At 42.8% G+C, this 27,452-nt stretch overlaps 1 protein-coding gene across 1 annotated transcript; it reads right to left on the reverse strand.

The window, feature by feature from the left end:
* Nucleotides 1-6: 6 nt before the first annotated feature.
* On the reverse strand, nt 7-27,452 carry DDAH1 (dimethylarginine dimethylaminohydrolase 1). Its single transcript, XM_026854048.1, has 6 exons — nt 27,432-27,452; nt 16,129-16,228; nt 14,893-14,966; nt 14,176-14,295; nt 982-1,125; nt 7-546 (listed from the first exon to the last, which is right to left on the reverse strand). The coding sequence occupies exons 2-6, from the start codon at nt 16,217-16,219 to the stop codon at nt 430-432; spliced, it is 546 nt and encodes a 181-aa protein (XP_026709849.1). The 5' UTR covers nt 16,220-16,228; nt 27,432-27,452; the 3' UTR covers nt 7-429.

Raw genomic sequence — 27,452 nt, forward strand, 5'->3', positions numbered from 1 at the left:
CCCCCCCCGAAAGTAAAGAGGACTGAGAAAGGAAAAAAAGATGCAGAGTAAGGAAGCAAGAGAAAAAAACACAGAAGATAACATTATAAAGACAACACAGGTGCTTGAAATACTGAGAATTAGTTGGTTTTCATAAAATTTTCACACAGATATGTTAAATCACTAAAGCTAGGGATTAGCCATTATAATTGTCTTCTGCTAGCCCATAGGACTAACATACTTCAGTTATGTGCCACCCAAACCATACATCCACCTTATATACCATCTGCAAGGACATAATAAAAATACACAAAGCAAAAAATTTGTAAACAAGGGTTAGTAGCACAGTGGTACAGTAGATTGTCAATAAAAACAATAAAAGTGTGGATACAGATTCATCTACCTTGTGTGTAACATTATTGCCAGTTACAAGGGAGGGACTCTGTAAACTCATAATTCTGAAGTTTTGTTAATAAGCACAGAGCAACAGGTGAGTGACCCATCTACTTTCTCCAGTTCTGTGTTGGCTATTGGAATCAGCATATGGTCCTTCAGTTTTTCAAATACCTATTTAGGAGAGAAAATGGAATAGAAATCATTACAATTTATGCCTCTCTATTTTCCCTTTCCTCTAAGTATTTACAGAATGAATAGGCATGGATTTATCAGTGGGTGCTAAGCCGTCTCATCATTTGTAATCAACACTAACACTGACAGCATACATGGCCTTCTGGCTATGGGATTCATGCACATCAATACTGCAGTCAGGGGAACTGTTGCTACATCCAGTTGTGCAGAAGCAGCACCAAGGGCACAAGAGACAGAGTAATTAAATCAGTAGTGGAGATTAGAACAGAGTCTCGTCCACCCACCTCTCACCACCTGGTATTTCCATGACAGGATACAACAGCTCATTCTGGAAAGCACCCGATTTCAATTCCCACTTACTTCCCAGCAAGGCCGGGATGCTGGGGGTCCAGGCACCCCCAGCATGGCTCTCACCTTTGCACTCTCCGGGTACTCCTCAGGGGCTCGGTGCAGCAGGACGTGGCCTTTGCTGGGAATGTTTAAGTAGATGCAGTTTGCTGCGGGATCATCGGGCACTGTCAGCTTGTCGTAGCGGTGGTCACTCATCTGTTGCATGGTCTGCCGGGAGACACAAAGTGCAGATATTTAGACCAAACATTAGCAACCCCAAGAAATGGAAGAACAGAGCCTTCAAAAAATAGCTGTGACTGCCAAGTCAGCCAAGGGCCATTTTGCTATGCAGCAAGTAAGGAGATCTCTTTTCATCTCTGACCTTCAAGGAAAAAAAATCTACTAACCCTAACTGAAATGAGCAGTAGAAAACCTTTGTGAAATGGTTCCTGCAAGCAGCCCGATTAAGCAGGGCACTCTGAAAGTATACTCTGCAGGGTCTTTTGCTCAAGGAACGCACATTGAGCATGCAAAACTTCTGCTCGTGTTGATGGCAACTATAGGTGCTCAGCACCTACAAAAAAAAGCAGCCATCGCTCAATATTTATAAAATGAGTGTGAATTAACACAAATAGGATAGGAACAGTTCCCAGCTTGGATATCAGCCCAATCTTAATTCTTTTCAAGAACCTCCTTTCTGTTTTCCAAGCAGTTACTCTTTCACTAAGCACCTGTGTCGGAGGAGCGAGAAGGCACGTCTGTGCTAATCCTTGTTCCCAAGGGGACAACACAATAACCTTCTCAGAACAGCAGAGCTGGTGGGTTTCAGAGGTTTGGTTTATAAATATAGGGCTCATATACAAATTTGGATCCTGGCTGGAATTTCAGAGACACAGACTCTAAGCACATGAGAAGCCTAAGACCCCATGTTTTGGATCAGACTCAACTTTTTAATAAAGATGGGGAAAGCTTGGAGACAAGACGCCCGACTCCCCATTGTACCATTCCAGCTTTACATCCGCCTCACCCTGACAGAGACCAAGAATAATGCAGAACTGAACAAAGCTCTAAGTCAAAAGCTTCAGTCCTACTGAAAGCCTAAGCAAATGAAAGTGTTTCAGTTTCTCTCTTAGCCCCCTTATATTCCCATGTACATTGCAGAGATGCAAGCAGAAAGAAGAGGAACTTTTTCAGCTTAAAAATGCTCACACTAATATTATCTTAAAAATAAATTGGTATTCTGTTAACAACATTTTTCAATTAAATCGCCTTCTCAGGGAAACACCACAGATTTACATCGCATAGCGGAGAGCAGACTTTAATTTTAGGCACAGTTAAGTTTATAATTAAATTATTTGTTTATAATTAAATTCATTTGTACTACTTCTCATTCATAAAAAAATACGGTATAGAACTGAACTATAACAAGGATCTACAACATATTGGGAAGCAAAACAACCCATGCTTGCACACACCTACAGTAATTTCTTTATAGGTCTGGATACATTTTTCATGTTGTAGCCTGAGTCATTCACATCCCGCAGAGAACATGAAATTCACAGTGAAGAATGCCATGCATTCTTGGGGAAGTGTTATCAGATTGTCATTTCTGTTTCCTTTTGAAGTTACAAAACTTCCCAAGGTCACATCTACCTCCATAAAAGGTTAATGTGTTTTCTGGGGGAAAATCCTTGCACCTTTATTTCACCAGATGTATTTTTTTTTATTGTGCTTACCATGGTTGACTTTCCTATTTATAATTTTGTTACTGTTATGTTGCTAAGATATATTTTATTATGCTTTCCTTGATGTTGCAGACATCTAGCAGTAGGTGACATGCCCGCACTCAGTGCAACTCTTCTCCCTGGTAACCAGAGCCAGCAGACTCATCCTCTACCTGCAGCTTCTCTTTTCTTCCCTACATAATTTTTTAAAGTCACAATTAAGAAAACATTTATTAAATCAGCACTAAAATACACGTATCAGTAGAAGAAAAGCCATCACGCCTGTATTTCACTCAGCTCCCAAACAACGCTTTTCTCCAGTCCTTGCTGGAAAGAGAATCCTGATATTGTAGGTTTTCTGTAGGAACAACTCATTCATCAGAAATATATTGTGAATCACTGTGAAACATTTCCATATGAAATTATGAATGAATTCTTAAGCGGAAGGGTATGGACACATCTCCCGTTCATTTGCTTCTGCAAAATGCCGAAAAGCAGCAGCAAACAGAAATGAAGAAGAAGTGTCAGGGCTGTAGCTGTGCCTCAGGAAGCCTGGGAGACGGTGGCAAGGGCACATTAGGAGCATTGTTTTCAAGATTAAAAGCACAGGAATGGTGGGGGCATTAATTCAGAAACAAATGAGAAAAAAAAAATGAGGGGGAAAGTGAGATAAAGCAGCATGGGAGTTTGAGTGCACAGCTGCAACAGTGGGAATAGGATCTCAGCTAGCTTGAACAACACTGCAAGAAAGCATTTATTAATAACTGGATGTTTGACAATACAAGATTACTCTCTTCCCTGGCTATTAAGAAGGAAATCATATTTGCAAGCTTCCATCACTGTTACAGCTATGCCCGCACATTGAAGTAAAATTTCAAAAACCACTTTGAGAGAGCGCCCAAAAAATAACAACTCAAATCTGCCCCATAGGGAGGTTGCTGTGTGCGGCAGAAATGCACTGATATGATGCAATCGGGTTATTTTAAAGACCTGTGGGGTTTTCCATATTTCTATTACGTAAAGTCACTGAGCACATGTGCCTAGCCAGACAGGACTCCAGGGAAGAGGAAGAGGTAAAAGCAAGGTCCTTTGACTGTATTTTCTATCAGATACACCCCAAAATTTTCTTTCTTTTTTTTTTTTTTTTAAGTTTACGAAGACTATAGCACTCGCACGATGCCTTTGTGGAGGGCTGGCTTTCTGCCCACAAATGTTGTACGACTAGCTACGTTAAGGGCCAGGCATTTCCCGCATGCCTAGTTTTTCTGGGAATTTTCTTCAGCCCGAAGAGGGTAATTTTCATTGCACATTCTCTCAGCCCTTAGTCATGCTTTCCTTATATTGAAGTCATTCGCATAGCCTAAAATGCCTTTTCTATAGTTTTTTACAGTGTGTCCTCAGACAACTGAGGTAATGGATAAGCTAAATAATCCTAAATATGAAGCAGCATTAGGCATGAAGGAAAAATGCGTATGCGTTTAGGGCCTATTATCACTGACAGAGTTAAGATGACAGCATGCACTTTTAAATCAGGCCAAGCCTAGTTACAAGTTTTCCCCATTCATGAGGACGGCCCGTCTGAGCCCTGCTGCCACCTGGGACCTACTCACACCCATACTGCAGCAGCCAAACCCACCACGCTTGCAATGCACCTTTGTAGCTTCAGTACCCCACAAGCAAAACCAAACATACAGTGAATGTTCCTCTTGATAACATGGCAACAAACACTTCAATTAAAAATGCCTGTGTCATGTTGACAGAGAAGCAGAAATGCCAATTTTCACAGCCCATTTTTTTTGTTTTAATTTTAGACCCCAACATTTAAAAGAAAAAATCAAAGCTAAGGCCAAGTCAAATGCATGTAACCCTAAAACCGCAGGATCAATCCCTCACCAGATTTCAGGTACCCTTTCCTAAATCCTTCAAGTCACAGTATTCTTAAAAGAAACTATTTAAGATATTTTTTCCATCCAATCTCTTTTCCTTCTTTCTAAGCACATTAAAGTTTGGCCTGTTCTACACTGATGCTTAAGTAACATTTGGCTCGGGGTACAGAGCAAATTTTAATATTTTAATCCAAGAGGTTACAAATTGTGAGAAAAAGATTAAGCTACATAAAAATTTTGCCTACAACAATGAAAATTAAGTAATTTTTGTGGTGTGGGGGAACTAACACTGATGAAAAGAGTAACTCAGCAATATGCAGCCAGCAGCCACATCCCCTCAGCTCGGCTGGGAGTTTGGAAGGACAACACGTTTCTCTTCTGCTTAGAGGAAGGACCACTTGTCTGGGAACAATGTCAGGCTGATGCCCTTACGTAAGGCAAAAGATGATGACAGGCACCTGGCCAGGACATTGCCATCTGGAGGTAGGACAGAGAGAAAGGTAAATTTTTGCTTGCTACCTGGAAAATAACCCTGATTACCAAGCCTACCACTTTTTAATGCTTGCAGAACCTGGAAGAGCTTTTTTTTCAGTGCTGCATGATGTGGGTCTCTAGTCCCATGTGAGAGGTGACAATACCTCACTTCTGGATCTTAAGACAGGGACTGGAGGCAACTGAGATTTGATGTGTGGTTCCCAATAACTCATCAGCTGTCATACACAGCAATACCACCTACAACACTGCCCCAGGAGTTTGTCCAGTTCACTTTTGAACCTGTAGCAAAGTAGCTTAAGGGTTCAGACACATACTGTTTGAGAAAGTATTTATTTTCCTTGCTTTTTTGAACTTGCCCCTTGCCTTTAGAGCTCCCCTGGTTCTTGCATTGGAAGAGACAGAGAACAATTGATCCCTGATCGCCTTTTCCACATCATTCCCGATTTTATAGCTACCTATGATTCCATCTTAGTTGTCTCTTTTTCAGGTTATAGTCATAGCTTGCTTAGTTTGTCTTCTTGGGCAAGCTGTTCCAGGTATCTGCCCAGCCTTATTGCACTTTTCTGAATCTTTCCAGTTGTGCTCTACCTTTTTTGGAATGAAGGGATTATGCATACAAAGCACAAATGACAGTCTACATGAAGAATGCACCACAGCTTTAATCAGTAGCATAATGATGTTCTCCATTTGGTTCCCAGTTGAGATGGCAATTTCAAGAAGTCCAGGATCCTATTTCTGTGGTAATGATCAGTCAGAGCCCATTATTTTGTATGTGATGTTCACGCTGTCATTCTCCCTGTCCCTGCTGCACATCACTTTACACTTACCTATACTGATTTTCATCCATTACTTTATTGCTATGTCTCTATTAAGTTACCCCGTCACTTCATATTTGGAGAAACAATTGGCATTGGAGAGAGAAAGCAGCAGCCTTAGGGTTCAACACAAGAAAGCGCAGGAGCGTGGGGCTGGCAACGATGCCACGGTGCTATACACCTGGGTGCAGGGACTCAGCCTGCTACACAAACCATACTCAACAACTTCTCAGAGTTTCCTTGAAATGCAGCAGTGCCAACAGTGACCATAAACAGTTGGCCATGGTAAGCAGAGGGGACAGAAGAGCAGAGCTGGAAAAGCCAGTGACCTTGCCTGAATGTCAAGACCTATCAGCAGTGTAACTCCCAAAACGCGGACAGGTGGCAGACAACAGCGGGGTAGACTCAGTAGGAAGGGGACAAGACAGCCACTGTGAGCAGCATAAATCACAGTAGAATGATGTAAGGCTTATCGCTGGGTACTGAAAAGTCTGCTAGAGATATAAGATAGGATCGGACAGCACAGACCCTATGGATGCAAACTGCATTTGAGATCTATTTGAAACCAGCAATGTCCCAGTCTGCCATGGTCAATACACCAACTTTCTTAGTCTATACACATCCAGAGCATTAATTTCCACCTACCACCCACACTCTCAGCAGCTGGGCTTTTGGCTTTTCCTCCCTGCTGCACCCTTGCAGTCATGTTTTCCAGACAGCAGAGTTCTTTAAGCAACCTCTCCCACCCTGCTCCTTGGCTTTTCCTGGCGCAGGACACCTTTTGCATCACTGCAGATGTGATGGGTACCACATGCTGTTCATGTCCACACCTGCGTGCTCTGCCCCTCTGAACCACCCTGCGTCATGGCCATGCTGTCACCTGTCTGCCAGCTCTGCCCAAGGGCTGCTGCAAAGGGAAACCGTGACCTGAGGGGGGGAAAAGGAAACAGCCTATGTCTGTTGTTGCTTTCAGTCAAGAAGGCAAGAGAACGAACATCCTGTCTTTTGGAACAGGAACCCAGGGAGAGAATAGTCAAAGAAAAAAAAGAAAAGCAAAGGAATAGAAACATGAGTCCCCATTTACACAAGTCCAATGACATCTCAGTCAGCCTCTGACCCAGCTCCTGTGGCCTTACTGGTGATGACAAATATGTATCCAAAAGGACACTTTCCCTTAAGAAAAAAAGACTTATACAACATCTCTATTCTATAAATATATACTTTTGAGTCTGTATATTCCAAGAGACTAGATTCTTCTGCATATATGCAAACTGAACAGCACTGACACTCACTTAGGCACGTATGTTTATTACATATAACCTTAATTAAAGAAAACCACAACTAGCTGCCTTTTTAAAGTAGCAGGTCATCTGCTAAAGACCTACATCCTCTGAAATGCTGTACAACCCTAATTCATAATGTAATGGAAAACCAGAAGGAGCTAAAAGAAAGTGCACAGAATTTTATAAATTGACTAGTTTTCCTATATATAATGCTGAGAGCAGCAAAGCCTCATTTTTTAATTTTTATTTTTAGGGGCAAGTTGTCAATTGTTCTCTGGATTTCACTAACATTTCTTTGTTGCTGCATTACAGAAAAGTCAGCATTCATCTGCACTTTCTGCTAATTCCCTACCTGATGTCATCCTCTTTGGGTTATTAATATTAGTAATCATTTCCACAGCAACCCATTGTGATATCGTAAATAGGGGATTATGACTTCATGTAGGGAATAAGCAGAGGCACAAATGATGAATTCTTAAGGCAGAAGAGATAACGTTTTCATGCAAACTTGTGTATTACTAGAGAAGACAGACACTATACAGACAAAAGGAAGAGCAGATTTAGCTGAACCTTTTCATGCTGCCTGGGACTACAGGCTGCTTTCTAAGAACACCAAGTTTTCCCTTAGGTGCCTGTTCTGGAAGCACTTCTGTGGCAGAGCTGGGAACCCCTCAGCTTTATGCAGGCACTATAACCCTGCTCTCATGCAGGGAAACAGCTTTTTAAAGCTGGCACACTGCAGAGACTTCAGTTATACAAGATGGAATAAGAACCAAAGGCATTTAATCACAGGAATAGGGGGAACTGCCAATGCTGGAACAACTCCTTGCACCCAAGTCTTTAAAATTACTGCTCTGATCTTGCTTTGGATACAGACCAAGGGCCTAGTTGCCCAAAAGAGACTCCTTTCTATTTTATCCTTAAGATGTGGTTTCAATAAGCCTCCCTTGAATTCTGTCAAAACAGCTGCATTTGCAACAGCATCCTTCAGGGAATAATTTAGCAGATGAATGAGCAGCTCCACTCCCAATAGAAGATACTGAATGGGAGAGTCATAAAAAAGGCAGAGAAATCACGTCCTATCTTTTATTGAAAGTGAGGAAAAAGAAAGGTATTTGCTGAAGTCATGGTATTGCACTACTGTACGTATTCCAGTACACTCCTGACCATAATGAAATCCCATCGACAAATTAGGCTGAAGCCTGGGATACCAAGGACAAGCTCAGAAGTGCAGATGTCACCACCGCTGTGGGTCCTGCTGGGGCATGTCCGTCCAGGGAACGTGAGGGGTTGAAAGCTCAGTTGTGTTACCTGCTCTGCCTTGCACCCTGCTGGCAATGCCACTCAGCCCTGACACCTGCCATGGCCACGCTGCCTCTGTAGTATCTGTTCCTCTGAAACGACCAGCTGAAATCCCAGACATTTTGCATGCAACTCCATCTTCCCATATCTTGGAGGGAATACCCCATACACAGCTGGCCACACAGACCAAGCTCAGGCCGTACAGCGAGACAAGTGCTCTCCACGATGCAGCCCTCACACCTAGGCACCATGCTGGGGTTTCCCACCTTCCTTCCAGGTCCTCTGCTCCCTGAGACCCACCAGCAATCATCAGGCACCCAGCATTACCCCAAAGCAGTGGGTTCACAGCAAGGTTTTCTTTACCAGTCCCACAGGGAGACCCTGGAGCAAGTCCTTTGGAGAGTGTCTGACATCAGAGCCTCCTCAAAGGACAACCTCATTTCCCAAATTCATTAGCAGGCACTTATTACAAATACAATATGTACTGCCTGCAAGGGAATAGTTGAGCTTGCCAAAGCTGGAAACAACACACAACCCTCATATTTGGGATTGCTACTGAGTTACCCAAAGGGTGATAGAGAATGGTTTGACCGTAGACAAAGTTACTTAAACTAGGTACTGTGTCCATCATCATCTGCTGCTGTCCAAGTCTTCACCCATCACAGAACGCAGAGGGGATCTGTAATCCGTACCAACACAAACAGCCAAAGGACAGAAATGTGGCTTTTTAGGATTTAGTATAGAGAGACAGACTACAGAAAGCAGTGTGCAATAGATGCTGTGTCACAGTTCCCATCATCATCTTGCCTAGCATTCACCTGGAATCTGAACTGGATTACATCCTTGGCCAGTTTCTGTTCTTCTGCTGTCCCAGCAAGACCCCAAGGGCTGTGTCCTTCATTATGGAAAAAGCAGTGCAGAGTGTTCGCCCACAGCTTTGCCCTGTCACCTCCCAGTGCTGGGGCCAGCACTGTCACAGCCCAAATTCACCCTCATTCATGCTCACGGTAAAGGTCAGTGACTCCAGCAGTGCAGGATCAGAGCCCAAATGTGACATGTTTGGAGGAAATCCTGGCCTCAATGAGGGAACAGAAAAATAATCCCAGGCTTTACTGGCTCAGCATCCATGGCCAATGTTCAACTACGGAATTACATGTATGGAATTATGAATGGGTTTAACTACAAGAAGGAATTAAATGCATGCTGAAAACAGCAGAGGGAAGTTAAAGTTTCAGATGTGATAGCCACTACAGGCCCCAGTACTTTCTGCAGTTCATTTGTCTCTCTTTTTCACCCTGTTTCCTCAAGTGCCAGTTTTCAGTTGCAGCCCAAATAAATATTCTATACTTGCCAGAGCCTGAAGAGGATTTAATGGTTAAAATGTCACTTCTGATTTATTATCTGCTTCCAGCATGTGCTCTATAATCCTAAACTCTCTGCACTCATTTCCTAGCTCACTTGCAGCACTTTACATTATACACACCACACTAAACTCATAATCAATTGCATTCTGCCATATGTGAGCACCAGATGAAATTTCTTTTTCTATTTTTAAAGTATTGTGAGGATACATGAGTTCACTAGTAGAAGCAATCAAGAAAAATTTCTTTTAAACAAGATTGTTAGGAGGAAGATAAATCCTATTTTAAATATAAAATGTTAGTGTAGCAGTTCACTTGTTGCCTAACAAGACACACTACAGCATGAAAACAACTCAACTATGAGAGATTGTTAAAGACAGTTTAATCATCTTGCTTATAGGATTGCATTTCCAGACATGAAAAACGGGAACAAAGGAGAGGTCTAAAATAACAAGCTATCACAATAAAGGAGTGGCATGCTGGGCTGTGCCAGGCAAATGACTTGGTAGAAGCTCAGGGGACTGTACTGCCACACAGACTGCGATGGATAACGAGAGCAGCAGCTGACAGCACTGCTATAGCTCAGTCGATCTGATGAAATCTAGGGAGCAGCTTTTAATTATGAGTATCAGTGCCTCATAGAGACCCTACTGCCACTGCATGTCCACAAGACTGCAAGAAGCTAATCACCAACTGAAATTTTTCTTCAGAGGCAAGTGAACAAACACAAAGAAATCACATAGGTCAAAAAGCAAGAATTCCAATGTTAGAGGAAGCTAGTGATAAGCAGCACTGACAACTCTCCAAGACAGAGACTTTACCTATTTGTTTTCCAGTAATTTCTCTGAAGAGATTTAGATTCCTGCAGGAACAGCTAAAGGTTCTCCAGAATGAGAGTGGAGTAGGGTCCAATACACTGAGCAAGAAACACACTCTGGGTAACTTCATATGTTGCTCCGACTGTGACATGGTTGCCTGATGTAACCTGTCAGCTTGCTGAGAAGGGCACATGCTATGGCACAAAAGTGCTGCACAAGGCCAGAGTCCCTAACCTCAGCTGGCAGGGTACGAGCAAACACTACCGTCACACACAGAAACATGCTGCTAAATGTCCAATGCAGAGAAACACGCGGAAAACTGGCATAGTTGATTTATTTTTTAGAAGATATCCACCAGAAATCAAAGACTGCTAGATTATCTTGTTAATTACCATCTTCTTTTAAAAAAGTATCTGCTTTTTACTGTACCTTGATTAATGCTGGTATTTACTTGATGGCTAGTTACCAGCAACATTTACTCAGCTTATCCAAAAAAATTTTTTGGCTACAATAGCTAAATTGATGCACTGCAACACGATTAGCCAAGCCGTGCAAAAGGCTTTAATCAAACTGATGAGCTCTCAGATTAGTCCTGGCTCAAGTTCAAATTGCAGCTCTGAGCAACCAGTATTGTACTTGAATTTTGCTCATGTTTATAAACACTCCATGCAAGTGTAGGGCTGGATATCTGCAAACTTCATCAGGCTGCTGCTCAAGATGCATTTTGACTTTAAGCCTGAATATTTGGGATATTTCACTAGGAAAGATGCAGGTCACTTTCCATCCCAGAATAAATCAATCTCACAGCATCAGGAACATCAGACCTTTACCAATAAAACTGCTTCTCCTGCATTTCTCAGGGGAGAAGACAAGAGTGATAAACTGGGAATGTGCTCCCAGAGCTTCACATAGTGATTTCTAATAAGAGAGTAACTTTGATAGCTTGTTCAAATGAATGAGTAAACTTAAAGCCACTCCAAACTATGTGGTAAATCAAGGGATTGTCCTTTTATTTAAGAGCTTCCCTAAGCTCATGTAGAGCAATCAGGCTGCTATCCTATTCCCTTAATTGCTGCCAGGATGCAAGTCTAAGCCAGCCAGGACTGCACTTTCCTGGCCTCCATAATTCAACCATATTCAGCAGGGGAGATTCTGAGATTTGAAATGTTGGTTTTATCTTAGCTGAGGACTGAGACATCTTAAATCTTGAAGTGTCACAAGATAAGAGAGGAAAAAAAAACCCACCAAATCTCTGCCAAGCTCTGATAGTAAAAATAATGCTGCTGGGAAATGAAAAGTCCTAGGATTATGCCCATGAGGAAAATGTATAAGATACGAAAAGCAAATGTGTAATGAAACCCTGCAGCATGACAGTAAGGACAAGAAGTCTCTCAGGCCTCCATCTTGCAAATATTTAAGGATGTTTTAAAGTAATAAATATCACTAGTTTACTGAAGCCAAGGAGATGTACAAGACATACAGGATGGGTTCCTAAGCTATTTTGGGGGCCAGGGATGTTGATTTCAGAGTTACATACTATTTCTGTTGTAAATGTTCTCCTGGCAGATTCAGATCAGTAGCCTTGGGCACCAACAGCAGTGCTGTTCTTAAAAATAATTCATGCTTTAGAATCAGGGCAAGAGATACAAGCTGGTTGCGTAAGTAGCATTTAAACTGAGCAGATTTCAGAGAGCTTTCTCAATAGCACAGCAGAGCTATCTTCACTCCTCCTCATTTATTGTAAGGGACACACAGCTGGCTTCCTCCATGCATCAGTGATCATGTTGAGAAAAGGAGGCTTCTGCAAAGCCAAAGAGCAAAGCCCGCACTTAGGTTCTTATTTATTGGCAAAAGAATCAGTATAATCAGAAGCTGAACATTTAGGACTTGCTGCCATCACCGAGTAAACTTTGTTTTTATCTTTTGTCCTGAGTTTGGCTAGGATAAAGTTAATTTTCACAAGAAGCTGGGAGGGGACACAGGCAGGACAGCTGACTCTAACTAGCCAAGGGGATATTCAATACCATATGACATCATGTTCAGGATATAAACTAGGGGAACTGGCCAGGGAAGGACCCTCCTATAAACTAGGAGGGATCATGGCTTGGGAACCTACTGGGCATCAGATTCCAAGTGGTGAGCAATTACACTGTGTGTCACTCGCTTCATATACTCTTTTTCTAACTTATTATTATTCTTCTTATTATTATTATTCCCCTCCTTGTGTTGTCCTGTTAAACTGTCCTTATCCCAAACCACTAGTTTTTACCTTTTTCTTCTGATTGTCCTCCCCACCCCACCAGTGTGGGGGGAGGACTGAGCAAAGCAGCCCCATGGTGCTTAGCTGCTGACTGGGCCTAAACCACAACACCTTTGAAGGCAAGTCCTGATAAAAATGCATAAGACACTTATCTGTAATGTTTTCAGACATGCTCTGGCTTACCTGCATCTTCAAACCAAAGTGTGTAGGATGGTAGGTCCTAATTTATCAAGAGGGACAAACTCCCTCAAGCTTCATGTCAGGTAAAGTCTCAGTTGCACTTTGCTGTTTTGGTGCCCTAGCCAAAGTTTCTGCTGCAAAGCATCAGTGCCTAAAGCTGTGTTACCATGCAGGAGCAGAGACGCTGATCTCTCAAGCTGTCTCATTGTCTGAATGCATAATGAGATTCATGGTCTCAGGTGTCTGCACCCACATCTCTGAAAAAGCTTCATTTGGTAGATTTGCTCTGAGCACACCCAGCAGGCAGGAAAGCCACCAAGCCCAGTGCAAACTACAGCAGCAATAAATATTTCTATTGAGGATGATGGTGTAGTACAGGGATGATCTGATACACAACAGATTACCGATTTGCAAGTCTGCCAGAGAAGAGACACCCAGATTCACCAGGCTTCTTAGCCCAAGGGTTCAAACCCACACCTCCCCTTTTAAAGGAAAATGTTCCAAGACTCAAATTATCACCAGACTGTGTTGAGACTGCTCTCCCTTCTGCTGAAGCCATGCTGTTATGAGACAGTAGTCTCATGGGACTAGAGAGGAAAAAAGCGTGACCAGGAAGGAACTTGACTTTGTAGCCAAGTGATGGAGGAAGGAAGGATGGGGAGTCCTGGCCTCTGGTCCCCATGGCTGGAGTTAGTTACTGATTTTATTCAGACAGTCTACAGTGCAAAATGCATGCACAGGTCATCTTTGCAACAGGGATCAGATCCCTCTTCCTTCATGCCAGAACTTTTACTTCCCCTCCCTCCATTTTAAAAGCCATATTTCCTCATGGAAACATCTGAAGTAAGTATCTCCACTGTTCTAATGATATCTTCTTCCTCCCTCCTAAGACTAAGTCATCACCTTTTTAGTCAACAAAGCTGTAAGTAATAACCTGTATAATCTGTTTACTTCCTGATAAATAGCTAAAGCTAAATTAACATCACTATTCTCTTACTTGGTAAACACTTTATGGTTTGCACATACAGGAGACCCCTGAGATGATTTCCTCTTTCATCGATCTATACCTGTTTTAAAATTCCATTATCCTTGAGCAGAGACTAAAACCAAAAAAACCAAGTTTGTTGATTAGGAATTTTTCTTATGTGCTTTACCTTGAGGGCTTTCTGTGCAGCTTCACTTGATCCAATAGCAATCAAGTTTGGTCCAGCCATGCTGCAAAAGCTCTTCAGATGCAAAGAATCATGAACAGGGACTGTGGAGACAGCATAATCCTGTATGGGAGCAAAGAGTAGCTGCTATAAATATTTTTAAATTGTCCTATTTCCATAATTATATTGAGACATTCCATAATTAATTTTACTCTCTGCAAATTAACTATAGCAACATATCCCAGGGCGCAGTGTCAACTGTTTAAATATGACATACCCCTCTGGACCAGCTTGTCTTGTCTGGTGCACTAGAATAAAATCCAGAATATGTTTCAAATATTACTATTGTTGCAACTGTAAAGAAATGCATTAAAATGAGTAATTAAACAGTACATACATAAAACCTCTCCAGGGACTAGCAGCAAGAACATTGCCAATACATTAGAACATTAAGAACATGAGTGTTGATATGTCCTCAAATAATAACAGCCTCCCACTATCCAAGTTACTTTCATGCAGCAATCTCACATTTCAGAGCCAACTTCAGCATCTGTTACTTTACAGGATGCTCAAACCTTTTCAGTAACTTGTACCTTTTTTTTCTTTAATAAGTCCTAAATAAAGCACTTAAGTATAAAAACTATACTGGCCAAGACATTTGTCAAATTGATTCAGTGGGTGATAGCTTATATTCCCTGTGGCAGGAATGAATCTACAAACCTTAAATGTGTCAGCCAGAATTTCTGCACCACGTTGATTTGTCCGCCTGGAAAGACCCACAAAAAATTCTCTGCCTAGAATGAAAAAATTAAGGGCAAAACAATTACAGCATTCTTTTTTTTAAGCCATCCAAAAAAATCACATCAACTCCTTCATCAGAACATATACATTTTAAAAACAGGCCAGCTTTAGAGACATTTTGAAGCAAACTTTCATGAATATAATTTTATAGCTTTCTTTTCTCAAGTTGAGTAGTAAAACTGAAAATTCAGCATAGAAGAATGCAACCTGCAATTGTGAGCTGATAATACAAAGCAATTATCTTTTTCCAGAAGACACATTTCACCAGAAGCATAAATAGCTTCCTCTTCTAAAGCTCTGCAATGGTCACTGAGTAGGGAAAGAGAACAGCTGAGCTGGATTATACAGCACTGATTGACCATTTCCCTCTCCCTCTGAGATTTCCTCTGGTCTCAAAGGCAGCTCTGCAGCCGCTGGATCCTCCAGCTCAGAGAAAATCAGTGCTGGATCTGCCCTGGCTTAGAGAGGCCTCCCTTCCTGGACTGCCTCTTTTGAGACACTTCTTTCCCCCTTGGTGAACTGAGGCAAGCAGCCAGTCTGCTGTGATGCTGATCAAAATAAACAGGCTCAGTCAGCACAGGCAGGGAGCAAGCGTGTGTGCAGCCGATGTGAGAAAATGCCTAATGGATTTAATGACATAAAAACCACAGTCAGTATCTTCATCTTTGAAGTCAACCATGCATATACGTTGTCTAGAACATGACATCTGGCAGGCAACTCCACCACTTTCTTCATAAACTAAAAATGCATTTTTTGCATTTGATTCATTGAACTAGTGACAATTGTCTACATCAAGCTTTTATAAGTCCTGAAAATGAGTCTGGTGAACATAGCTGCTTGTAATAAGAAATATGAAACAACTGCAGGCAGTTGACTACTGAAAGCATTTTTCTTATTGGCACTTTACAAGCTGAAAATAAAATTTGTATGCACAGTGCTGCGCTTTGTACTGTGTGTACTGCTACTTCATTTATTCAGGCATTAGGCAGGACATCAAGGATTGCATTGAAAATTCATTTCAGCTACCTTCATGACATTTAGTAAACAACTGTTTTAACAAACCACACGAGTGACATTTTATTGCACAGTCGACAGATAACATGCAGTCTTCGAGGCAGTCAGAATATGTAAACAGCAAATTCACTACCACTATACCTGTAAATAAGACGTCTCCACCATCCAAGGTTGCGTTTTCATCTACCATCTCTACTATATTGAGGTTGAGACTTTCTAGTACTCTCTTCATGGTTTCAACCTGTTTAAAAGAAAGTTGTTTAGAAAATAATGTATCATTGAAAAACTTAGAAAATTTCCAGAAATACATATCATTAAGACAATTAAAGCCCTTTAGCATGCCTTTAGCAAGACAGATGGCAGGGTCCTTTGTGTCCCTGCCCATTGCACCTTCCCAGCTCTCTCCAGAGGCCTTTGTGGTCCGGAAGAAAGGGGTGTCAAGCGGCAGTGATGAGGCTCTTGCCTTTGCATGGGAACCACGCAGCATCCAGGGGAGCCAGATGAGGAGTCCAAAACATGTAAAGTCTGATCCCTCTGCGCAGTAACATCCTCTCACAAATGTTATCCCTTGGATCTGAGGGGGCAAAAGCACCAGCAGAGGAGAAACACTCTCCTTCTGCACTGCTCAGACACAAGACATGGCTCTGCCAGCCATGGAGGTGGCAGCTCTACCCCACGCCCCTCTTCCATCAGGTTAAAAAACAAATCCCCCAAGCAGTAAATGTTCATTTTCATTATAGTTTTGCATCTTTACTGAGCACTAGTTCTCCTTGCATTTCTGAGCTACCTTGCCACAGAATTACAAGACCTTTCATGTCCTTTTATATTCCACTGGTCATTTACCTATTTAATGTGATAAATTAAGCATTTCTAGACAAAACACGGGGAAGCTAAAGCAGGTGACACCATACTTTGTCTTCTAGCACCATATACCAACCAAAGCAACTCTAGCAGCCTTACTCTTGGGCTCTGTTCCAGGCTTTGAAGATATTTATAAGATGCTCAATATGTTTTTCCCTAACAGTTGAGCTTATTTTAGCTTATGAAACCAAACTTAAACAAATAAAATGACTGCCATATAAATAGCTGGACCTTTTTTTCCATGATGGGTGTTAATGGATTCAAGTCTACGGTTCAATGTTTTGCAGGGTTTTTAAGCAACCAGTAGAAATTCCTAGAGTTTTAATTGGAAAGTGCTGTTCACATGTCTGGTGACATATGTTAGGAATATCTTTCAATATCCATTAGAAGTCTCAAGTTACTGTTTGTTTTTCTCCTGGCAATACCAGGAACTTCATTCAGTAGAAACAGAAATAAAAAAAGGAGCACAAACTGAGATGGAGAAGATCAGAGGGAAGACAACATTATTTAAAAGGCAACTGGAAAAAAACCCCAACTTGTAAATAAAGGATTCTGGAAAAACAAAACCAAAAATTAATAGCCCATCTGCTTTTGCATATAGCTGAGTTTCCTGCATGGAAACATACTTGCATTACCCTCACCATGTCATCTTTAAAGACATACTGCAGCAGTCCTGAGTAGTCTCCAACACAGCATGTCCACAGTATGTATTTGACACATGACCATTTTGGAAACAGCATATTGCATCATTCAGAGTTTGGGTTACTATGTGATAAAGTCCACACAAGTAGCTGGAGTCTGTATCTCATCAATGCAAAAGGGAATCAAAAGCTTGGCTCCATCCTTAAGCCTTCCCACATCAGGAAGGACTGTGCCACTTCCCAACAGAGCTCCTATCCCAGAGAGAAAACAAGATAAAATCTCTTGCTACGAAGGAACATCCTCAAGTAAAAAGTCAAAAATAGGGATGCAGCAAAGGTGTTTGATTTTACAAAGCCCCATCCTCGCCAAACAACTGGTATCCATTTTTCTGAAGCTCTTAACACATACTAGTAAGATTTTATAATGAATGAAAGACTAATTCACAGAGCTAGCTTTGATGTATGAACAAATAACCACCTCTTGCCTTTTTTTTTTTTTCCTCCTGGAAAGAACTGAAAAAAAGTGGATGGAGAATGTCTTCTATGAAGCCACAGTTACCCAGGAGACACCACTAAAATACACAAAGTATTTGGACACAACCTGATTACAAGTATATTCACTATGAAGACGACTTACTGCTTGTTTTTTTCATAAGTAGGCAAGAGGAAAAGTCGCCTTCCTTCGGTATCTCCTTTATGTGAAAAGTAAAATCCCAGGTAGTCAGAATTGTAGCACACAAAGGAAACGCTCATCTGTATCCTTTAGATTTCTGTATCGTACTATCTCAGGTCAGCTTAAGGTTTGTAACACGACATTGGGTTTTATTGTACATGTACCCATTAGTACATCAGTTGAGTGTTAAAGCTTGTATGCTTTGTGTAGTGATATTTTTTCTAATAAGCACATTCCTGGTGTGAGACGGGATGTGTCTAATCCATAGCAAAGCTGATTGAGAGACAATGGGCTGCAGCCAACTCAGCTCTGTTTCAAGGAAAGAGGACAATAACTGCGTTTGACATTTATAAGAATCTAATTTCCTCGTGCTTTAAAAATGAAGCTCATTACCATCCGGACTGGTGCCTTCCACCAATTACTGTAACTGATGTGTGGGGATTTTTTTCCTTCTTTAGATTAGTATTTGATGCACTCTAAATGGAGGCTGCTTCCTAAATTATTTACTGGTCTTCTGTGCACTAACCATATTATGGGATTTACGTTATTGACAGTAAGAAGGAAATTATCTTTTCAAAAGACAGTGGAAACAGGGAAATGATTTTGTGAGCCATGGGCTCACCTCTGCCAAGAGCAGGGCAGCTTTTCCGCCAGGGTGCCAGGGCTGGGTGGTGGGGCTGCGGGCAAGTCACCACTGAGGCTCTCAAATGCCCCATGGGCAGGGCACAGCTGGGCCTCGGCAGAACTTGTAGAACTGGTAACAAATCAGGCATCCCCTCAGGACTGCGATTACACGTCTGCCTTTGACTCTGAGCTCTCGGTGAAGGGGGGACAATGCCTGCAGACCTGCTTCGAATGAAAGGACGCAGATAGATTCAGAGAGCAGAAGACCATGCAATGAGCCAGATTAAATGAGGTTTTTAAACCAGGGGAGCTCAGCTTTAAGTGTTCACAGCTCATTCTTCCAAAGACTGACCACAGCCCTAACAAAAAGGACTCTCAGCCCAAGACACACTACCACAGCTCCTAAAATTTTACATCCAGTCTCCACTTCATTGTGTTTTAAACTGTCATTCATAGCTGTGCAAAGCAAATGTCAGACTTAATATATGCAGAATTTAGACTATGATATCTCTGAGGTGACTATTTCTGGAGCCATTAGATCCGAGTTCACAAAGTGCCACTGTCAATATATAATGCATTTTTCAGCAAGACTCCGAGTGAAGGCTATAAATAGAGATGGACAAATCTGGGGCCAGGAAAGGGTAGACTTCAGTTTTGCAAAACCAGATACCAGTGTATCCAGATACCACAATCCAGGTTCCTGCCTGTCTGAATCTGCTCCATTTGGAGATGACAAAAGTTTGTCTCCTCTTGACTTAGATAAGCACTGCCCTTCCAGGCTTGCAAAGGCTGCAAAGAAAATAAAGCAGCACTTGTAACAGTTTTGAGAAGAAAAAGCCACTACTGGTTGTTTTCTTGCTTTAAGTAGGTCAGATACACACCCTTGTGTATACTGATCTTGGAAATTTGTGGGATGTGGGTTGTGGCAGAGTTTCTGACTCCCGCTCCCTGTGTTGATACCTGAAAGGGCCCTGGCTCTTGAGAGGTCAGTGGGAAAGTGGTGGAAGAACAAGATGCTCCAGCACTGCTATTCAATGCAGATCATGCTGTAAGAGTGTGTTAAGTGCAAGACAATTAAGATCAGCTCTGTCCCACAAACAGCTGCCAGCAGCCTGGTAAGGACACCCTGTACCTGCCATTTCCATCCCACCAGCTGATGGACCACAGTTAGCTTTGGCAATCAATCTTGTTTTCTACCCACACAGGGCCTTTGTGTCTATCCCACTGCCTCTTTCAGGAAGGGGACAGAAGGTGATGACCGGCAGTAGCCTGGCTATGAAGTGAATCACCAGCCACTCAGCAGCACACTCCTGAATCGCGTGGGTGGAAACGCTGCTCCCAAGGCACCTGGATAAATCACATCCAGACTGCTCAGTTCAGAGTGATCTGAGCATGACGTCAAACTAGGCTGCGCATCACAACACATGGAAAACACGTCAGAACACCCTTTTGGGACGTTTCAGTTGATCCTGCTCTGCTGCTCTCTGCTGACATGGAGCTCCAGGGACAGGCCCTTACCCAAATAGTGGGGCAGTTGCACTGTAGCATCAGTCAGACTTGTACTGCCTCAGTGGCTGTGCCAGACTACCCACCAGCTGACAGCCAGCACTGTGCTCTGCTGGCAGACACAGTGCTCCTTCCGCCCCACTCAGCCAGACATGCCATTCAGAACAGCTTGTCCTCAACCACTTTTCAACAAAGAAGGCCACAGGAGGGCCAAGAAGGAACACCAAGCCATGTCCTCAAGGAGAAGATAACTTGTTAGTTGCTCCTGATACACAGATCCCACACCACAGCTTTCAGGTTGCAGCTCAGAGAGTTTCACCCTCATCCAAAGCCCGCACCAAACAGGCGTGGCTTTTGGAAGAGTTCGGGTAGTTTATGAATCATGGAGTTCAGAAAAGGCCACACGGATAATTACCCAATTAGTTATTGCCCACACACTGCTAATTATGGATCCAAACCCACTTACTGCCCTGCTACTGAAGCTGTCACAAACTGTGTGCCTAGAGCTGATGTACCCAAGTGCCAAATGTCCATTGTCCCTAAGAGAGCAACCCGAGATTGGGGAGAGTACAGCACCAGTAGGGATTAGTGCAGAAGGGGAAACATGGAAAGACTTGGACCAGGGGCAGCACAGAGAGGGCCTGGCACATGGAGGAGGAGCAGAAACTGCTAAGTGGTTCCAGAAAAGCTCCTCATCCCAGAGGATCCGTTGTGTAAGAGGGGAGTGCCAGCCTGGCGGGTCTCAGGAGGTCAAGCAGCAACCCCCTCTTCCAGTTACACACAGTAAAAACACTATTAATTTGGATGTCCTTGGAGCATGTTGTGTTTTAATAGCTAAGCAGAAGCTAAGAGCATGAGAAAAACTGTACATGGCTCACCAGCAATAAACCAGGGCTGGGTTTCCCCTTCCCCTCTTCCACCACATAGCCTTTAAAATGTAGGGACACCATTTCCCACAAAACAGGAGCCAGCAACCTGCTCACTTGCTACAAAAAGTTGGGCTGAAATTTCAACCCACAGCAAGTTGATATAATTTCAATTTGGTATAAAAAATTCGCAGGAAAAAAAATGCTTAAAAAGATGGAGATTTAAAGTCACTTGAAGAAAAGGCTCACTAAGATCCACTAAGCATAAAATCAGGTTAGTGGAAAAGTTTAAGCAGCATGAATGCATTGTCACAGAAAAACAGCGAAGATTTTGCTGGATAAAGACGATGACATGAAATTTAAGTCGTATGCAGGCATGCTGAGAAAGTAACGTTCTAAATACTTTCTGCTTACAATTACAAAATGATCAATTGTTAAGTGTTGGACAGAGAAATATATTCCATTCTGCCTGGACATGCACAGCGGGCCAAGAATGCACCTGGATAAGCCAAGCATTCATTATCTCTCAGACACCCAATATCCCATAATACCCCCAGTGACTGCCAGCTCCTAGTCTACCCTTGACCACACGCCATGTGTCCCATTTCACAGCTGAAAAGTATTTAAAATTCATGAAGCCTGTTGAAAGCTCAACTGTCACATTCTGCTCATTCCACAGGGTATGGGAAAACTGCGCAGAAGGGACATTTCAGTCGGGGCTATTATGGCTCTTGAATAACCAATATTCCATTAAATTGCTAATAAACCCACTTGAAGATAAGTTGATCACAATCGAACCATACAGTAGCATTCCTTTCCTTTAACACCAAGTTGTCAGGTTTCACTCTGTACTGTACTACTGTTTCTGTGCTGTTTGTTCGTGCCTTGACACAGAGCATTCAAGATACTCACTTTGTCCCCAGTAATCTAAATGCCCTATTCTAAAGAAGCTGAAAGATCTTTGGCAAGGATAATACTCTGCTTATTTTAAGGTAGGGAACTCTTTTCAAAGGAAAATCTATGCTAAAGAAGTGAAAAATAATTATACCTCAACCAGGATATCTGGGGTTTTGTAACTTCTGAAATGGGTTGCTCACAATTTGAACATAGTAGTAAATGGTACTAGCACCTCCCAGCTTCCCTAGCACCCAGTCAGGCTCTGTATGGTCTGAACTTTCATTTGAGTGTGCAGTTCAGCAACATATTTCCTCCTCCCGCCACCAAATTTTAGCTTTATCAACCAAAAAACCCTCCAAGAGTGTTTGTTTTGCATTAAAATGGATTTTGTTAGATTCCTTGCAGTTGTCAAGCTGCTGGCATGCTTGCTGTTGCCTTCTGATCTTGCTGTATGCACATGTCACTGTGCCAAGAGGACTCCGGATTTTGTAATTTCTAACACTGAAAAGCACATCGGTCTCCTCAGAAGGGATTTGGAAGCTTTAATTTTATATTAACTAACCTGATAATGCTGAAAAGCAGCTCCTACCCCAGCAGGGAACCACCATTACCACGCAGCTCTGCACTCTTCCCATCACCTCTCCAAGGCACGTGGGAAACAGCCTGCAGATTTCATCTGTTCAAATGGCCGAGGATCATCATCGGGAAGATTTGGTCCGATCTAGTCTGTCTGGTTGGGAGCCACGGACAAGACCCAGTGCTTACCACCAGGTCCCTTCTGCCCCACACCAAGGACAGGCAGGGAAGAGAAGCAATTGCTCCAACAGGCACCTTCCCAGAGCCCCCCGATGCCAGCCCAGCTCAAGGAGCAATGACCATCATCACAGGCAGCAAGGAGAATATTTTTTCTTCACATTGAATTCACTCAATAACTGGCCTTTCACTGAGGAGCATCCGGTTGCTCCCATGTTATTTTATAACAAGGGCCCCATGGGCAGAGGTTATACTAACCCAGCATTTTTTCCTCTCTAATAATAGGTTTCATTCATGCCTTCAGAGAAGTTGACTTGTCTGTCTTATTTTAGCTATGCTAACACATCCTGTAAGAGTGCCCTGAAGTGTCTAGACATATATAACAACAATAATGGCAGAAAATGTAAATTCTGACCATTTTCTGTCTCCCAAATAATTCCAGCAAGGTTTCCACTGCGGGTAAGAGAAGTATCATCCCAGTTGGATTACCGAAGTTTGCTGGTATACGTGAAATGGGATTAAATCCTTGAAGACACATCAAGAGTTTTAAGTAGTCAAAAATACATCTGAGTACAAATAAGCAAACTGGGAGTGATCTATTGAACAAATTGGCCATCACAGTGCCAGGTGGGACATTTCAACCTGAAAATAACCTTTACCAGTCTAATACTATAATGACAAATTTTAATAATTTCTTAAGCTTTACAGAAAAATATGCAGTAAGCATAAGCAATTTTCCATCTCTGGCCACTGTTCCTTGAACTCAAACTGACAAAGGCAAAGAAAGAGCCAGCTTTTCAAGTCCTGCTTCTGCACCAACTTCCCATTTGAGGCTTGCAGTCATAAGGAGAAATGAGAATAAAGCCAGCATTAAAGCATGAAGAGCACAGCAAGATGCAACAGTGGGTACAGTCCCTCTATAACCACACATTTTTAAGAGGTAGAAACTTCTGTATATGCCTTTCCTTGCACGCTCACCAAGTGTGTTCAGGCAGCTGCCTGCAGGAGCCCCTGTGCCCCCCAAGACAACTGCTGTGCAGCCTGCAAACGCAGAGGGACGATGGCTGCTTCACCCTCCTGTGCCTCTAGTGACAAAAGGACTGCAGTACAAGCCCTCTTCATTTTTAAGCCATACAACTCAGAGACAATATTTCATTTAAAAACTTCGATAACTGTAGGCAGGCTCCCTTGACAGTAATGTATGTTACATTAACATGATACGAACAAAACACAGCTCCTAGGTTTACACCTGCCTGCCCACACCCTGCCTCCCCTCCTTCCCTCACTAACACCTCAGCAGACATGGGACACTGTTGCTCATTAAAATTACAAGACCAGAGAGTTATAGAACAAGAAGCTTGTGGCAATTAAACTTCCTACGTGACAGCATTGAGACAGTCCTACCGCCCACGAGAGGACAAGGACCCACCAGATGCAGACCCACGCCCTCAGCCCCAAGGAGGGAGCATGGGAGCCTCCACAAAGCTGCTCCAAAACCTCATTCATCAGAACTGATGTGAGGCACCTGTCCACCCTGTGATCGAGCACCAGATTCACATACAGGTGATACTTCACCAAAAGTCCTGAAAGATTGTGAATTTCTTGTTAGTGACCGACATCTAAGTACTTGGAAAAAGGAAACAGCCACCCGCCCTTTGTGCAGTGATGTTTCACCCAGACAGAAAGGGCACACATACAAACGGATCTACAAAGCTCTGATCTATGCAACAAATACTAACGAAGTACAAGCCAAAAGAAACTCTTTTAAGGCCTCCCTGCATTTAATTACCTTGAAGTCTACATGGGTTTCAGTGCATTGACATTCACACAACTCCCTCAGACAATTTCTGCAATATAGGCATAAGGATAGAGAATTTAAAACATTTTGTAAAGATGCAGCACAGCAACATGCATTCTTTTAATGCTCAATGATGGATGAGTACTGATCAAGTTTAAAACCAAAACCTAAATTAGAATACTACTTTTATTTAAAACCAGAAATTGCTTAGGTGTTTATTCTAAGTTCAAAGTAAGTTCAAGTCTCAGAGGACACTGCTGCTTTTATCACTTGCAAATATCATCAACACATCACCACACACGTTTTCCACAAGAGCATTTAGTTGTGGGAAGAAATATTAGGAGAGTCATACCTGAACGCAGGAGCTGAGCTCTAGGCAGGCAGCAGAGGATGAAATCCTGGCCCCACCCAAGGCAGACCCCCACACCCCCCCGACCTGAGATGTCCCTTTACATTTTATACAATAAATGCAGAAACGCAAATGTCAGTGTGCCCACAAGGAAAGCACTTTAAGAGCACTAACAACTGCAATGTGGTTCATTGTTTTGCTCCTTTCCCTGCCAAACAAGCTGCTACACACTTTTATATATGCTGAGACCATATTCTTTCAATAGAGCTAAATATTGTGTTCAGCTAACAAGTGCAGTGAAACGGGGGTGGGGGTGTTACATTTTCAAAAGAAATAAATTTCCTTGACATGCCTGCAACTTGGTTACTCTGTGCTTTGCTACTGTATAAACATCTTCCAGTTGTACATGCATAAAATAGGAGTGGATTTAAACAAAGGGAAACTTGTAATGCCCAGGGATGGTGGGGAAATGAAGACAAGCAAAATAAGAGCCAAGTAAAAAGTAACCGTTGAAAGATTCTACTTAAAGCTCTTCTAGTAGAAAGACACTTTAGATGCAAGACTCAATCGTGTTCCTTTAGCAAGGTGTGCTTTTGCAAACTGAGCCATCTCCCCTCCACTCGCACACTCACCAATCCCACCCATCAGGCACTGTGCTGGAGACGCAGCTTCTTTGGTAATTTACTACTTCGTTCTGCAAACAGTTACTTTGGGAAGGGAAATATCTCTCTGTAGGCTTTTAAATGCACTTTAGAAATTAAGGTTTCACTTAAGGTATTATTTAATAACAACTACTCTGAAGGGGGAGTAAATTCAGTAAGAACTCTTCCTGGCTACGCTGCACTGGGCTAATTGAATTTGGTGACCTACGTTTCCTAATTGCACCTCCTCCTGTATCCGAGGCAGCACACGCCCGTGTTTTGCTGCATCCAAGCCAGCGGCCTTTGCAGAGCAGCAGTGATGCTCCCAAGGGGGTTACACACCAAAGCATCCGAGCTCTGCTCTCCTGCCAGCCTCCTGTGCAGGACGCACTGCTTTGGGGCACACAGTGATGCCATGATCCTCCCGACGGGTCCCACGTTTGGAACAACACCTGCTTTGCAGGAGCCTGGCCCAAACCCACCACTGCACACAACAGCAGTGGCACAACTGACCGATATAAGGCAACAGCAGCCCGTTCCCAGACTCATGTGGGAATAGGGAGCACGTCTGTTGGAATAACAGCCAGGAGTCGATGATAAAGCAGACTCCAGTATTACTTTATAGCCAGCCTAATGGCTTTTCCTTTCTCCATACAGTACTACATAACTTCACCACCATACAGAAATAAAGGAAAATGCTGAAATTTATAAAATTATAACTAAATGGAAACTATTACCTCACCAGATGCTATCAACACTATCAGAGGTGTGGAAGTAACCTGACAGATTGTAACTACAGTGCTCCCAGACAAAGATGATGCCAGAGCCTGTGAGTACCTGCAGGACCTGCTGCAAACAAAAGGTGAGCTTGGGGTTGGAGCAGCAGTCAGTCGTGAAAAAGTTAAATGAAAACCACTTAATGTACCCCACCACTGAGGAGCCGAACTGTGTATTTCCTTAGCAGCTGGTTTTGGTTTCAGCTGCTGGGGGCTCCTGCCCCACTGGGGAGGATGTCACTGCTGCATAGAGTGGATGAGCCTCCCCCAGGACCACAGTCTCAGCCAGGCAAGCCCCAGCCCTACCAACAGGGCTCAGCTATGGACGTGCCATGTCATCCAGTCTGGGAGGAGGGAAACAGTGCCTGCACCATGTGGCAAGCGTGGAGTAAATTGCCCTGAGCGCCTGGTCTATGGCTGCAGCATCAAGCCCTTAGTGCATCTCCTGCAAGCATTCTGGAAAAAATAAAGATGCCTTACAACTTGCTAGTTATGTACTCCCATGTAAGGAAGACAGCTCAAGAGTTCCTCATTCACTCCTCATGATCACTGAGTTACACTTAGGAAGACCAGGGGCAAGTATATAATGTACAGCAAGTTTTTTTAGCTTCTTCAGTAGGAAGGGTCTTCTGCTGGCTGGTGTAACTCCACACTGCGTGTGCTTATGGATCTGTTGGTCAAGCAATAAAGTGGGAAACTAAGAAAATGATGGCTGCTATATTCTTCGTAGATATTAGCATTGTTTTTTAAACTTGTCTCCATCTACTGCTGAATGCTTTTGATGACTTGCAAGTGGTAAGTGCTCAAGGGGAAAGAGAGAAAGCCTGTTTTCCTACCTGTTCTGATCGGTGAAAGGAAGTTAGCTGTAGTTACACAACAGTGAAGAGAAGCTGCGGAAACAAATACAGTCTGCAAGGGGAGAGCAGAAGGAATATGGTATTTTGTTGGCCTGTTCCACATTCATCTTCCACTTCAGCAGAATAACAGGCTGAAAACAGGATGAAGGTAGGAAGCAAGTCTCCAATGCACTGGAATACACCAAGTCTTTTCAATACTCACTTGGCTCTAAAGGAATACAAC

This window comes from Athene cunicularia (genome assembly GCF_003259725.1).
Source record: "Athene cunicularia isolate RWA chromosome 8 unlocalized genomic scaffold, athCun1 chr8_part1, whole genome shotgun sequence".
Classification (NCBI taxonomy): domain Eukaryota; kingdom Metazoa; phylum Chordata; class Aves; order Strigiformes; family Strigidae; genus Athene; species Athene cunicularia.

Bases quoted from the DNA above. Each gene is read 5' to 3' on its own strand.
- DDAH1 (XM_026854048.1), bottom strand. From the start codon at position 16,219: ATGAAGAGAGTACTAGAAAGTCTCAACCTCAATATAGTAGAGATGGTA. The intron at 14,967-16,128 runs GTATAGTGGTAG...TTTTCATTCTAG, and splicing joins TGGAGACGTCTTATTTACAG to GCAGAGAATTTTTTGTGGGT. The intron at 1,126-14,175 runs GTAAAGCACATA...GTCTCCCGGCAG, and splicing joins CTGCACAGAAAGCCCTCAAG to ACCATGCAACAGATGAGTGA.